This window comes from Bison bison, unplaced genomic scaffold, assembly GCF_000754665.1.
Source record: "Bison bison bison isolate TAMUID 2011002044 unplaced genomic scaffold, Bison_UMD1.0 scf7180017864241, whole genome shotgun sequence".
Lineage (NCBI taxonomy): Eukaryota > Metazoa > Chordata > Mammalia > Artiodactyla > Bovidae > Bison > Bison bison.
Window position 1 is genome coordinate 2,914,564 of NW_011494813.1, and position 15,390 is coordinate 2,929,953.

At 39.5% G+C, this 15,390-nt stretch overlaps 1 protein-coding gene across 9 annotated transcripts in view; it reads left to right on the plus strand.

The window, feature by feature from the left end:
• EYA1 (EYA transcriptional coactivator and phosphatase 1) overlaps positions 1-15,390 on the plus strand; it is a 361,166-nt gene that overhangs the window by 171,764 nt on the left and 174,012 nt on the right. For 5 of the 9 annotated variants that reach the window (XM_010846960.1, XM_010846962.1, XM_010846961.1 and 2 more), the window contains exons 2-3: positions 197-246; positions 1,830-1,948. In XM_010846960.1, the coding sequence (XP_010845262.1) occupies positions 197-246; positions 1,830-1,948 (169 nt within the window). Of the gene's footprint in view, positions 1-6; positions 247-1,829; positions 1,949-15,390 lie in introns of those variants that run through there. The other 4 variants (XM_010846966.1, XM_010846968.1, XM_010846964.1 and 1 more) reach the window with 3 other exon arrangements.

A 15,390-nucleotide genomic window follows, 5' to 3' on the forward strand; every position in this document is an offset into this window, starting at 1 on the left:
AGGGTAGACCTGGAGGAGGAAACAACAGTGGAGACCTCAACTTAAAGACAATATGCCTTTCACCGCTGCAGAATCCTCCTTTTTCTCTTTTGGTTAAAAGAGAGCATTGTCGTCCTGAGCCATGTGCTCTGTATAATTAAGAGCTGACACTGAAGCAGAGTAACAACAGCTTCTAATTTTTTACCCCTGATCACAGGTGCAAACATCTCAAACCAGTTCAGATGTTGCTGTTTCCTCAAGTTGCAGGTAAGGATACTGTTGATATTTGACATTTGGGGAGATTACCTCTCTGTGACCCCCTATCTATTTTTGTCTAGTATTTCTTAATTATTTCTATTAATAGCCTTGGTTGGAAATTACTTAACTCTGTGTGTGTGTGTGTGTGTGTGTGTGTTTGTAAAAGGAAAAAAAAAAGTTAAATATGTAGAAAGGGAAGAGGAGCCTGGATTTGAAAATGATTAGGGGCTGTACTTTCTGGGGTTAGGAAAACTCTGAATGTGTATTGAGAATTAGGGGAGAAAAGTTGGATTTTAAGCCATTTCTCATTTGAATCCCAAAGACTTGGGGAAGTCAAAACTCACTTTAGAAGTAAAACAGTTCATGTTCTTCGTTATAAAAGCTGACATTTGCAGTCTTAAGTGCAACTTCCAAATTGACTAGCTTTTGTTGACCCAGTAGGGGTGAGGAGCAAACAGTCTTAGCTTCATACATGTAATATTAATCCCCCTCTTTTTTTTTTTTTTTTTTTAAAGAAAAACATTAAGTTTAACATAAAGTGAATAGGCCTTAGACTTCCAAACACTTGGCTGGCAGAGAACAGAATGGTATCTAGATGTGTTTTTAGTCACTTTAAAGAAATGGTCTCCTCTCTCCATTAAGAAAAGGTGAAATAGAAATGGATGGTTCTGCAATTGTGAACATGAATAGGGGCTTCTATCCCCTATAGAGTAACTGCTGAGCCAAAGAACTTTCCGGGAGGATTTCGCTGTTTTGTGTTGTAAAAATGCCCAATTTGAGCAGGGCAGTGGCATTGTTCTGATTTCCCCAAGTAGGTGACAGCTGAGGTATCCTGAGTGCTCATGTTCCTGGGCACTCACTGTGTGCCGGCCTGATCCCTCCTCACTTGGGCTGGCTGTATGTAATCCACAAAGCAAACAAGTGAGCCGACATCAGAATGTTTTAATGCTGCATTTGTTTCAAGGGAAACAGAGGAACAATTAAGCAGTTTGCCAGAGTAAACACATGCATCAGGGCTATCTCACTCCCTGTCATTGGACTATAGGCTTCAAGTGTTTTATTTGGTTTGGAGACCCATTAAATTACAATTGGGCGGTAAATTATAAGGGAGTTCCTAGTGCTAATTTATTAGATGAAAGAGATTCCATACAAAAGTGAAGTTTTTTTTTTTTTCGATTTTACACTTTCGTGTTTTAGAAAAATAACACCTTAGGGTGTTTTTTCCCCCGTCTAAAAAGAAACGTAGGACAGTCTGTTTTCTTTGATAATAAAAACAGATGGAAACATCTCATTAGATCTTGGCACTTGATGAACTATTGAAGGAGAGAAAAAGAAATTTTTTTAAAAAAACCAAAAAACTCCATACAATATTTGGCTGGATAGGTATGGTCAGTGACAGCTTTTAATAGTCCACATTTTGAAAGGATGGCTGAAGTGAAAATATAAGAGGGACCTATTTGGAGTTGAAGAAAATAGATACAATAGGACTTTTGTGCGAATGTGTTTCAAAGGAGGTGTCAAGTCATTAGCGCATTAAATAGTGGGGTTATGAATTTGGTACATCTGTCAAACGGAAGGCTTCTTGTCTTTAGGTCTATGGAAATGCAGGATCTAACCAGCCCGCATAGCCGTCTGAGTGGTAGTAGTGAATCCCCCAAACTCGATAACTCTCATATAAATAGTAATTCCATGACTCCCAATGGCACCGAAGGTGAGTGGCTGCCTTCTCACTGTTTACTTTGCACCTTGTTTCTTCATCACTGTACCCAGTGTTTCTAGGTGGTTATGATTTCGGTTGTCAAATCCGTGAAACTACTCTTCTAGTTCTTGTTTAGGTTAATGTGACTTACGAATCAGCATTCACCCCCACTGAGGGGCTGATGTTGCTAGGTTATTATACCATTCGTAGACTGGTGTTGTTTCAGAGAGACGCATACGTATATGCACAGTAGACGTGTATGTGTGCATGACATTTATGCTTTGAGTGTATTTTTCCTTTTTGATTTTTCTTCACAGCACAGGAGCACTTGTAATTATTTTGCTCTATGAGCCATGAACATTTGAAATTATTTCCTTTATTTTACTTTCCCTTTGTTACTAAATATAACCAAATTTGCTTCAATGCAGCATTGGCCTGGAGTGTCGCTAAATATCAATAAAATAATTTGTGTGCCTAATATTCGTGTGACTTTCACCATTAAAATATAAAGAAGTAAAAGATACTTACTGTTTACAAATATACAACCTTATTTGGAAGATAATATGAAATTCATTTACTTTGTAAAGATTAAGTATATATTTCAAACATAGTACTGTTCAATGATTTCTGTATAATACATATGAATATGTATGTAAATTTTATGTAAGTAGAAATACCTACTTAAATGCATGTATACCTAAGTCTAAACATATAGGTAAAGCTATTCGTGTGTATCATTAGCTGGTGTGCATGTTTATTTAAGTACTATATTTTTAAAGCTTCATAGAAGGGCATGTTTTGTATTATATTTATTTTTATTTTATTCTATTGAAAATTTTCTTCTTTGAAGGTGATATTTTTGCGTATTTATTCCTTATCAAGCTTTAGGACCTTAGAGCATAAGTTTCATTAGAAGTTCGATAGATTATCGATCTTAGAATTCCATGCATGAACCAAAGCCTAATCATCATTTCTCAATCACCATGATGATCTTTAACCATAGTTCTTAAAAAACAAACAAAAAACCCCATGTCATAAAATTGTTTGTTTGATGCTGTATTCCAGTATGTGTGAGGAAAGCCTTTTAAAACTGATAATAATATGAAATTTCTGGTAAGAGATACAATACCAAAATCAGTTGTTTCTGATAGGAGTTAACTGGTAACTTTCATAGCGACAGTGATTGTTTTTACATGCAAGTAGTCTGTATTTTCCTTTTTGAGTAAATACCTTCACATTATGGAAAATGGTCTCTGTTAAAAGAAGAAACTTTGCTGACCTAGCCAAAAAGAAAAAAATCTCTGAAAAAGATTCATTTGTATGTGAAACTCTTCTCTGTCCATATCAATAGGCAATCAAAAAGAAATCTCAGTTATGTATAGGAAAGTCATTCTAGTGTTTAAGTAGATGTTATAGAGCAAATAAGATAAAAAGCCAGCAGTCCTTCCTTTCTCTCCTGGAATTTGGCTTCACGTGTGAGCATGGCAGCTGTTGCAGTATGGACTGCAGTCCAGACCACTGCAGGGCCCTGGACTGGCCTATCCCAGACCAGTGTCGGCGGGCAGGGCGACCACTAAGCGCAGCATCGGGGACCAGGGATGGAAAGCTTTACCAGTCATTCTCATCACTGCTGCTGCTGCTGCTGCTAAGTCGCTTCAGTCGTGTCTGACTCTGTGCAACCCCATAGACAGCAGCCCACGAGGCTCCCCCGTCCCTGGGATTCTCCAGGCAAGAACACTGGAGTGGGTTGCCATTAAGACAATCATCTAAAGTAACTTAAAACAACAAAGCTTTATGTATGTTAAGTTGTTTTGCTTAAGGGAATAGACCAATACATATTGGTAGGAATAATTGTGAAATGATGAGAGTTAATTTTCTCATATATGAAGAATTAGGGGTAAAATGTTTTCATTTTGTCATCATTTTACTGGCAAATCATCTACAGAAGAAGAATCAGACAATATTAAAACAGAGTATGTGTTGGAAACTGCCTCTTGGATGGCTTTGTGTGAATGATGTGTGGTTGGTTTTTTAAGGGCATGTGAAATGATCATATTTCTGAATATTTACATTTAATAGCTTGATATCATGTTCATATTCAGCAATATGTAGTTCATCAAAGTTTTACATAGCTATAATAAATCAAAAATGAGAAAATATCTTAGATAGCCATGTAACCTGCCAAATCATCAGCCTGAGAGATACTTAGAAATTATTTCTTATCCAGAAAGAAACTCTTAATTTATCTTAGGCCTAAAAAAAACCATTTCTAAGTCATATTTCAAACAAGTACCCAGTTACTCATCTGACTGGGCATTCTTTTTCGGGCATTCTTTTCTTGTTGCTGTTTTTATCATACCTGTATATTTACCTCTCGTTTTCAGGCATTCTTCACTGGGGTACTTTGCAAGGGTTATGGTAGTTAGAAAGTGAGGTGAGAGGTATCGGTATAAATTATCCAGAGAATACATGAAGTTTTAGTCCATTGGCTGGGGTATTCACTTTTAGTGCACAGTTTGAAAACATGGACCCAAACTTTCCCCACCATCTGTGTGACAGGCCTGTTTGGATACAAACAGCATCAGAAAGTTCTGCGTTATTATTAAGTTTGTGAATCAATTTATCATGCCACTTACATATTCCATAAGGCATGTGTGTCTTTCCCTTCAGTCACCACTAGAGGAGTTAAGCTTAAAATCAGTGAATTCAGTGTCTGCAAGCTTTCCTGGAATAGAATCTTTATAGATTTTCCTATCCGTTTGTTGAAATCTTATTTATTTCGAAACTAGCAATATTCACCAATGAATTAGTGGAATGGAAAAAAAAAAAAAACCCACAAGAAATTCCTTAGCTTTTCAAAGAGTGTTTAAAATATCAGTCACCTCCCGTAAGTCCAGAATAGCTATTTCAGGCTCTCTAAAGTGATTTTATGGTAGTCCAGTTGCAATGCATCTCCTTAGTTAGGCTGACAAAACTTCCATTGACTTTACATAGTTGTTGACCCTAGCTCCACTTGGATAGGTTGTCTCCTTTCTCCAGAGCCTTTTTTTTTTTTTTTAATTTCCTGCAACCACTTGTTCCTATTATGAGGCTAAGAAAACATGAAAATCTCCTGTCTCAAAAACCATAACTTCATCTGAAGAACAAATAAGAAGGGAATGGAGTGGCAAGGCAGAGGATATTAAGTTTCTTCTTAAGTCTGCTGCCAAATTATCATAAGACTCAGTGTTTGTAGGTTCTGTCCTCGCAGGCTAGTGCCTATTTTCATGGTTCATCTAAGGGATAAAGACACTGAGCTACAGCCTCAAACATTGTGCTTTTTTACTTCCTACTTGAAATGTTCTTTAGTGAGATTTCTTGCTTGAGTATTTCAGGTTTCAAAAGTTTCAAGCCTGCATGTTTGTAAATTCCAACCTCTCTGTGAATCGTTTTTGTTGCAGTGAACTGTGGGTTTCACCCAGTTTATAAGTCTTTGAAATAGAAAGCATAAAGAGGCAAAAATATAACATAGCATAAATGGATGCTTGACTTGCATTCAGAAAAGCACTGTTGGGGTAATTTGTTTCCAAAGGAATTAGTCAATATTTTAGATTACTGTTGTACAATTGAATCTTGACTTAGACTGATGGAATGGTTGTGGTGGCTTTTCTTTTAACTGATTTTTTCCTAGTCTTTTGGTCTTCCGGGACAGAATGGGAAAGATATTTGTTATTAGATTATTAAAGAATAATTTTTAAGACCTGGGCTCTTGGGCGATGATGCTTCCGTCAGTTAAATACGAGCATCTGATCTGAGAGGATTTCTAACGTACAGGTATATGTTCAGGTCTCTCTTTGGTAGAAGCTGCATGTTGATGTTTGTGTTGTGTAAATGTGAGAAGTAGTTGGGAAATGGTTCTTCAGAAGGACTTGGGGATCTAGCAGTAAAGGGATTTTTATTTACATACCTAATTAAGGCCTTGTTTGCAAAGCAGTGATTCTTCCATCTTTGTTTTTTCTGGCTGTCTTAAGACCATGGGAGCCTAAGATTGGTCAGTTCATGTATTGCTAGTGTGAGTGTTTATTTTTGGTTGTCTGGGGGTGAGGAGTGGGGAAGGGCAAAAAGGAGGTGTGAGCAGGCGGAACTAAAAGCTCTCAATCTGAGTTTTCTCAATTGTAAATTTAGATACAAACTCAAGAAGAGGCTAAACTTGTCTTAAAGCAGAGGAATTTGCCTTGAAGTGACATAAAACCAGATGCAGTTGGAATCTTTACTGCAAATAGGGTTTCAGGAATTCTGATGGTAATTTGAATAGTAATTTTGAATTGGTATATCAGATTTCCAAGATGATAAGAGATACGATCTCAAATTAGGTGGCTAAATTTTCTGCATTTTAAGATTGATTTAATTGTGTATTGCATATTTTAGGATGATAGGTTAATTCAGTTTTACAAATTTGTATTATCAGGAGTTTAAAGTTGATTTATCATTCCTACAAAGCTTAGAATGCAAATTATCTTGAATTTGTTTTCCTCACTGTAATTTTAGTTTCGTAAAGTACAGTTATATCCTACCAGAGTATTTTTAAGAAATCTTATTTATGAAAAATAAGGAAACTAGAGTGAATGTGTATAAAATTATGGTTTGAGGCTACATTAAAAAAACTATATTTGTATATTTGTGGTCAAATATTCTGTTGTCAATAGAAAAATGGTAATCTAATTTTATTATTGTTTACATTCTGCACATGATTTAGTTTCTGGAAGATGAAGGGACGCTGTGAGTAAAGGAGCTTCTAAGTGACATTTTTAGAGTTTGTAGTCACAAAATTGGCCTCTTTTAAATTGTTCTTTAGCAAAAGCCATGAAAGGATGAAAAAAATAATTTAAGATTTAATATTTGCATATATAGTTATGGGAATAATTCTCACATACTGATTGATACTTAATAAAAATAATGGGTAATTTTTATAAATAACATTATTAGTCACTAAGCTGACCATTCTATGATTCATTTCATTTATCTTCAGAGGATCCTTTGATCACCAACATGGTGGGTAGGACACTGGGTTTGAATCCCAGCTCCATTTGCTGGCTGTGTGAGCTCAGGTGTGTTTGCTTCTGTGTGTTTCAGTCTCCTCATCTGTATAATGGGGATAATAGCAGGTCTTACTTGCTGTGAGGATGATAAGTAAAACTTGTAACACACTAGTGACTTACTCAGAGAAGGCAATAACAACCCACTCCAGTACTCTTGCCTGGAAAATCCCATGGACGGAGGAACCTAGTAGGCTGCAGTCCATGGGGTCGCTAAGAGTCAGACATGACTGAGTGACTTCACTTTCACTTTTCACTTTCATGCATTGGAGAAGGAAATGGCAACCCACTCCAGTGTTCTTGCCTGGAGAATCCCAGGGACGGGGGAGCCTGGTGGGCTGCGGTCTATGGGGTTGCACAGAGTCGGACATGACTGAAGCGACTTAGCAGCAGCAGTGACTTACTAATGCTCTTCGAATTTCTAGACCACATGTAAATAATAACCCCTTCTAGAAGACATGAGTTTGATCCCTGGGTCAGGAAGATCCCCTGGAGAAGGAAATGGCAACGTGCTTCAGTATTCTTGCCTGGGAAATCCCATGGACAGAGAAGCCTGGAGGGCTACAGTCCATGGGGTTGCAAAAGAGTTGGATACAGTTCACCAGAACGTTTGCTTAGTGAATATGTTATTCAATAAAGTAATTGGTGAAAATGACAGATGTCTTTCATTTTTTACTTAAAGTCAAATGAACTTTTTGGCCAACCCAATGTAAGAAAACTGAGTCTTAAAAGTTAGATGCCAAGTTGAAAGACACATGGTTTTTAATTGGTACAACTGGTATTTGAATCAAGTTCTGTTTGAGTCCAGACTCTAGGTTTTCAAATCAGTATATCACTTATGGGAGAGAGTATGTTATTCCCACCATCTGCCAATTGTTGTTCAGTTGCTATGTTGTGTCTGACTCTTTGCAACCCCATGGACCGCAGCACGTCGCTTCCCTGTCCTTAGCTATCTCCTGGCATTTGCTCAAGCTCATGTCTGTCGAGTTGGTGATGGTATCCAGTCATCTCATCATCTGTTGCCCTCTTTTCCTCCTGCCTTCAATCTTTCCCAGCATCAGGGTATTTTTCAATGTGTCAGCTCTTTGCCTCAGGTAACCAGAGTATTGGAGCTTTAGCTTCAGCATCAGTCCTTCCAATGAATATTCAGGATTGATTTTCTTTAGGATTGCCTGCTTTGGTCTTGCAGTCCAAGGGACTCTCAAGAGTCTTCTCCAGCACCACAGTTCCCACCATCTGCCAGTACCTATTCTAATACCTTCATACCAAACATCGGTACCCCCACTGTCTTCATGACTGGAGACATTCTCTAGCAAACAACAGACCTATAAAAGGGCCAATGGCAAAGGCTGTGATGACAAAAGGACTTCATTTTAAGGACAACTCCCCAGGGAGTCCTACTCTGGTTTTTAAGTTCTTTTGTGCATGAGTGTGTGAGACTCCTTCCTTCTGTTGGGCGCATATAGCATATTGCATCAATAGGTTCACTTCTAGGGGATTGTCTCTTACTAGTTTTCAAAGCTTTAGACTTAATTATAATTCCACCAGCCGTCTGTCTCTGTTAAGCCTCCCTGGGATCAAACAGAGATGGGAAGTCATCTCTGCTTTTCATTATCATAGTCATTATATGCACATTTGGATTGAAACAGTATTACTGTGAAATTTAAAAAGTGGTTGCAGTTTTACTACTGCTCAGAAGTCTTTTGTGCCTCAGAAGATATTTGGACCTGGAGAAGGAAATGGCAGCCCACTCCAGTATTCTTGCCTGGAGAATCACATGGACAGAGGAGCCTAGCGGGCTGCTGTCCATGGGATCATAAAAAGTCGGACACGACTGAAGTGACTTAGGAGCAGCAGATATTTGGAAGTGGATAATACACTGGTCATATGTCTCTTGATTTTGAGAACCAGCTTATGGTAACCAAGCAAAACTCAAAGAAGCAGCTTAAAGGGCATTTGTTGGGGGCTCCATAGGAAGGGCAGTGACCAACGCAAGGAGATGGGACGTGCATGCCACGTTCTAAGAACAGGAGAGAGAATGACAGGGAGTAGAGGAGATCAAGTGGGAGGAATAAAGGGGGGGTGTTGTGTGTGGGGCTTACAGGTTAGCAAACGTACCCTGGTTGATTGTATATCACTAATTGTATCTTTAATATATGGGGACTCCAATACTGCCTGGAAAAGGCTCAGAGTTTCTAGGAGGCCAGGCTTCTTGACAAACTAATGACCTGAATATATACAGTTTTCATCTATTCCCAATACCTAATAGTTCTGGCTCACCTCTTCACTAGCTGGGCTGAAACTTTCGTAGGACCAGAAAGATGTATCTCCCTAAGGCCATCCTGTCTCTGGGAGAAACTTATGGTTTCCCCCAGAGAGATACGAAAATCTTTAGTGAATGCTAGTTATTTAGCCTAATTCTTATCCCTTTGATCATAGATTCTCTACTTTAAGTAATTACTAATTTCTGAGGGTGCCTGAAGACGTTGTGGGATGAGCAGTATATAGATAAAAGTGGTGTGGTTTTGTGTATGTGTGTGCTTATTCTTGGGCTTCCCAGGTGGATCTAATGGTAGGAGACATAAGAGACACAGGTTCGATCCCTGGGTCAGGAAGATCTCCTGGAGGAGGGCATGGCAGCCCACTCCTGTATTCTTGCCTAGAGAATCCCATGGACAGGGAAATCTGATGGGCTAACATCCATAAGATTGCAGAGTTGGACGTGACTGAAGTGACTTAGAACACACATACGCACACATGGTTATTCTCATCTTGCTTACTTAGGGTAAGGTCTAAGAGTAATTTATTTTCCTCCTTTTGCCTCTGAACATGTAATATAATAGAAAATTATGCAGATAATTGCAGATTTTCTATTTTCCCTTTTTCACTTTGGGTAGGAAAAAGTCATCTGTTACATAGCTATCCTCAAAGACTGCTAAATATTGCCTTTATTAAAAGAGGGCATAAATTTTGAGAAGCTAATCAAGGGTTTATGTTAAGTTTGAGAACCCCAAGTAGTTTATAACTAAACTCTTACTATGATTATGTATTTGGATGGCCAAAAAGTGTGTTTGAAACATGTTGGCCAACCTAATACAAAGTAGTTTGCTGGTCTTGCAGATTTTTCAGTCCTACTTCATGCTTCTGGTATCCTGTTACTCTGAAAAAAGGTGGGCAAACTCTATCATCCACATTTCAAGGAGGTATTTAAAGTATTCCCTATAATACAAATCAGAGATTTTTTTCCCATAAAATTAATCTAAATCAAAATCTAAAATACTTCCCTATATTATCACTGTGTCTGTTACTCTAAGGGGACTTTTGTGTGGGAAGAATACTATTTTAGCAAAATAAGGACATTACTTTGCCAACAAAGGTCCTTCTAGTCAAGGCTATGGTTTTTCCTGTGGTCATGTATGGATGTGAGAGTTGGACTGTGAAGAAGGCTGAGCGCCAAAGAATTGATGCTTTTGAACTGTGGTGTTGGAGAAGACTCTTGAGAGTCCCTTGGACTGCAAGGAGATCCAACCAGTCCATTCTGAAGATCAGCCCTGGGATTTCTTTGGAAGGAATGATGCTGAAGCTGAAACTCCAGTACTTTGGCCACCTAATGCGAAGAGCTGACTCATTGGAAAAGACTCTGATGCTGGGAGGGATTGGGGGCAGGAGGAGAAGGGGACGACAGAGGATGAGATGGCTGGATGGCATCACTGACTCGATGGACGTGAGTCTGAGTGAACTCCGGGAGTTTGTGATGGACAGGGAGGCCTGGCATGCTGCGATTCATGGGGTCGCAAAGAGTCGGACACAACTGAGTGACTGAACTGGACTGATGGGCTGAATAGACTAAGTTCTTAATAGCTGTTTGAGCACAAACTGAGCACATCTTTCATTCCTTCTGCCTGCCTTTTTTGTTTTACCCTCAAAAAGATTAGGAGAACTTCTTTGCACCTCATCTTAAAGAGTTTGTGGATTAGTCTATACAGCATAGTATCTGTGTTGGAAAAGAGATTGAACAGCATGTCAGGCTGATTTTAAAGCCTACATCCTTTATACTCAAAAAACACAGACTCCCCAGTAGCCTAAAAGCTTAGTGCTTACTGAAATACTTAAATCTGCCTTAAGATTTTTTGTTACCTTATCTAAGATTATTACCCAATAAAGGAACTACAGCTTCCATTTATTATATGTAGTTCACCTATTAGAGGCTCATGGGTCCTCAAAGGTAGGGATAGGCCTGTTTACTATTGTGTTCTCTGCAGCTGGCAGAAAGCTTAGTAGTGAATAAACAGTCAACATATATTTGTAATTGCATACTAATGCAAGTGAATGATTATAATCATTTGTTGTTCAGTTGCTAAATCGTGTCTGACTTGTGACCCCATGGAACTGTAGCACACCAGGCTTCCCTGTCCTTCACCATCTCCCAGAGTTTGCTCAAATTAATTTCCATTGAGTCGCTGATGCCATCCAATCATCATGGTCCAACTCTCACATCCATACATGACTACTGGAGAAACCATAGCTTTGACTGTATGGACCTTTGTCGGCAGTGTCTCTGCTTTTTACTCCATCTAGGTTTGTCATAGCTTTTCTTCCAAGGAGCAAGCGTCTTTTTTAATTTCATGGCTGTAGTCACCGTCTGCAGTGTTTTTGGAGCCCAAGAAAATAAAATCTGTCACTGTTTCCATTATTTCCCTATCTATTTGCCATGAAGTGATGGGCCTGGATGCCTTGATCATAGTTTTTTGAATGTTGAATTTTAAGCCAGCTTTTTCACTCTCCTCTTTTACTCTCATCAAGAGGCTCTTTAGTAGACCTACTAATTTTATTTACAAAGCATTAACAGGTTCCATAATTAGCTCAAGCCCAATTTTCAGATTTTTGAAAGTGATCATTTCACAGACCAATTCCTACAGTAGCCATAGGCTGTTTATACAGATAACATCCTCAGTCAACATTGTTGCTGAGTTTGAATTTGCGCCATCATAACTGACTTGAGCCCCTTGGACTACAAGGAGATCAAACCAGTCAATGCTAAAGGAAATCAGTCCTGAATATTCATAGGAAGGACTGATGCTGAAGCTGAAACTCCAATACTTCGCTGCCACCTGATGCGAAGAATTGACTCCTTGGAAAAGACCCTGATGCTGGGAAAGATTGAAGACAGGAGGAGGAAGAGGATGACAGAGGATGAGATGGTTGGATGGCCTCACCGACTCGATGGACATGAGTTTGAGCAAGCTCCAGGAGTTGGTGATGGATAGGGAAGCCTGGTGTGCTGCAGTCCATGGGGTCTCAAAGAGTCATACATGACTGAGTGGCTGAACTCAACTGACTTGCATTTGATATGTACTAATTGTTTCATAAATGGAAACTTCAACCTGGACTTAGTAGTATTTATCAATGATGAATCAACTTTCACATAGTCTAAGAAACAGCTGAATGATAAAAAGATTAAGCAGTTTGTACACTTAGGTTTAATATCTTTACATACATGGTAAGGAGTTATGATTAGAGGTCATTTTTAAGGTGAAAAAATTAGAGGGGCAAAGATACATACATACTGCAGTGAAAAGAATATGCATATTATATAAGAATATATCTCCTACTGTATATCCACCATTTCCTTGTTAATTCAAGAAATAGTTATTAACTGATATGTCTAGAAATTTACCACATAGCACTCTAGCAAGGAGCAGTTCATAATCTCCTGTAATTTGCAGTCCTGTAGTCAGAGAAGGCAATGGCAACCCACTCCAGTACTCTTGCCTGGGAGATCTCATGGACGGAGGAGCCTGGTAGGCTGCAGTCCATGTGGTCGCTAAGAGTCGGACACGACTGAGTGACTTCACTTTCACTTTTCACTTTCATGCACTGGAGAAGGAAATGGCAACCCACTCCAGTGTTCTTGCCTGGAGAATCCCAGGGACGGCGGAGCCTGGTGGGCTGCCATCTATGGGGTCGCACAGAGTCGGACACGACTGAAGCGACTTAGCAGCAGCAGCAGCAGCAGCAGCAGCAGCAGCAGTCAGATGACCACCATACTTGATGATCAGGACTGTATTCTCCAGAGGATAAGGGATACCCAGCCATGACTGTGGTGATTGAGGATAGTGTCTGCACACTAGTAATGCTTAAACTGAATCTTGAAGGAGAGGTAGAGAAACACTGGATGCTGTGCCAGGAAGGAGCAAAGCCATTCCTAATCCCGGGGACTGTGTGTGGCAGGGGAGGTGAGACATATGGGTAGAGTGCACAGAGAGGGGACTAAGACAGTCACCCAAGCAGATGATGAACAACCTACAACCTTATGTACCAAGTTCAGGAGTTTGAATTCAATCCTGAAAGAGTTGGATGACCCGAAGGCTTGCAAACAGGAGAGTAATGTGATTGAATCTGTGTCTGAGAAATACACTTAGGTAGTATTTTGAAACTTTGATTCAACAGATGCTTTGTTGTTATTCAGTTTCTCAGTCATATGTGACTCTGAAACCCCATGGGCTGCTGCACACCAGGCCTCCCTGTCATTCACCATCTCTTGGAGTTTGCTCAGATTCATTTCCATTGAGTCAGTGATGCCATCCAATCATCTCATCCTCTGTCATCCCCTTCTCCTATCTTCAGCCTTTCTCTGCATCAGGGTCTTTTCCAGTGGGTGATAGGTAGGGAGAAAAGACTGCAGGTAAGGAGTTATGAGGGGCATTTTTATCTGAAATCATGTACTTATTTATATATTACCATTTCAGCACAAATTGCTGATACTTGCCCTAAGGAAAGCAGAGAATGGATAATATAAAATATATATATATATATATATATATGTAGCAAAGCAGTATTGCATGATAGTAAGGATGGATTTTGCAATCAGACTAACCTGGGCTTAAAATCTCAGTGTCATAATTCTGTAACTGACATACAGGTTTTGAAAGAGAGCAGAGGACTGGAGGAAGGCTCTGAAACAAGGATACCAGCCCTGCCACTTGCTGGAGACTGAGTGTGATGCTGAATAATTACTGAACTGTTTCTATCTCTGCTTCCTTGTCGTAAAATGAAAGTGTCTACCTCTCGGGGTGTGAGGATAGTTAAATGAGTTGCTAAAGCACTTAGAACACACTGACTTCTAAGAAATATTTAATATCCATTGGCTGTTTTGTGTTATTATCATGTAAGATCTCTGATCCCAGACAACCCCGAGTTATCTCCTAGTTTTGGGCTTCCCAGGTGACGCTAGTGGTAAAGAACTCACCTGGCAATGCAGGAGACATAAGAGATGTGGGTTCAATCCCTGGGTTGGGAAGATCCCCTAGAGAAGGAAATGGCAGCCCACTCCAGTATTCTTGCCTGGAGAACTCCATAGACAGAGGAGCCTGATGGGCTACAGTCCATGGGGTCGTAAGTTGGACATGACTGAGCGACTAAGATCTCTGAGCCTCTGCCCTCCCCACTGTAAAATGGGGGTTGCACCTTTATCACTGGGTCTATTTCACCTAGTGGAGGCTCGAGGTTCTTTTAAAAAATTTTTTTTATTGTGGTAAAAGTCACATAAAATATTCTATTTTAACCATATTCAACTGTACAGTTCATTGGCACTAAGTACATTCACATTGTTGGGCACTCTCACCATCATCCATCTACCAAATTTTTCACCTTCCTAAACTGAAACTTTGTCCCCATTAAACACTAAGTCCCCATCCCCCCACCGCATGCCTCCATCCCCTGGCCCCTGGCATCTACCAGTGTACTTTCTGACTGTAGGTGTTTGACTATTCTGGGCGACTTGTGTAAGTAGAATAAAATAGTATTTGTCTCCACCTAATATATATAGGAATGCATGTTTAAAGTTCACTTAATACATGTCCTACAACAGATTATACCTTCTCTTCAGCTATAGACTTAAAATACTAACTCCAGTCCCTGTCATCTACTCAAAGGTTCAAACCTACTCAAAGAAGAGCAACTATTAGTAAAGAATAATACAGGTGACTTTTTTTTTTTTTTTTAAGCAAACATATCTACTGGGAATGGCTACTGCAGTGTTTCCATGGAAAGAGAAATTTACTTCCCCTGGAGATCCTCACTTCTCCTGATAGCCTTTGCAGGTCCTCTTAGTACCTGGAGTACTCCATAAGTGCTTGCTCAGTTAATACCCAATGTGGGTAGGATTTAGGTCTGGGTGCTCCCGTGGTTTGGTGAAGCATGGGAAAGGGGTATGATCTGAGATGTAAATTTGGTAGGTTGATTACATTTTAGGCAAGTACACCATTTTTCCAGATTGATATGATTGAGGTTGTGAACCTGAGCCAGCCCATCTGCTTCCGGTCTTCATACACTAGTTTGTTTTACCATTCACCGAATTGCAGCACGCACTGATACACT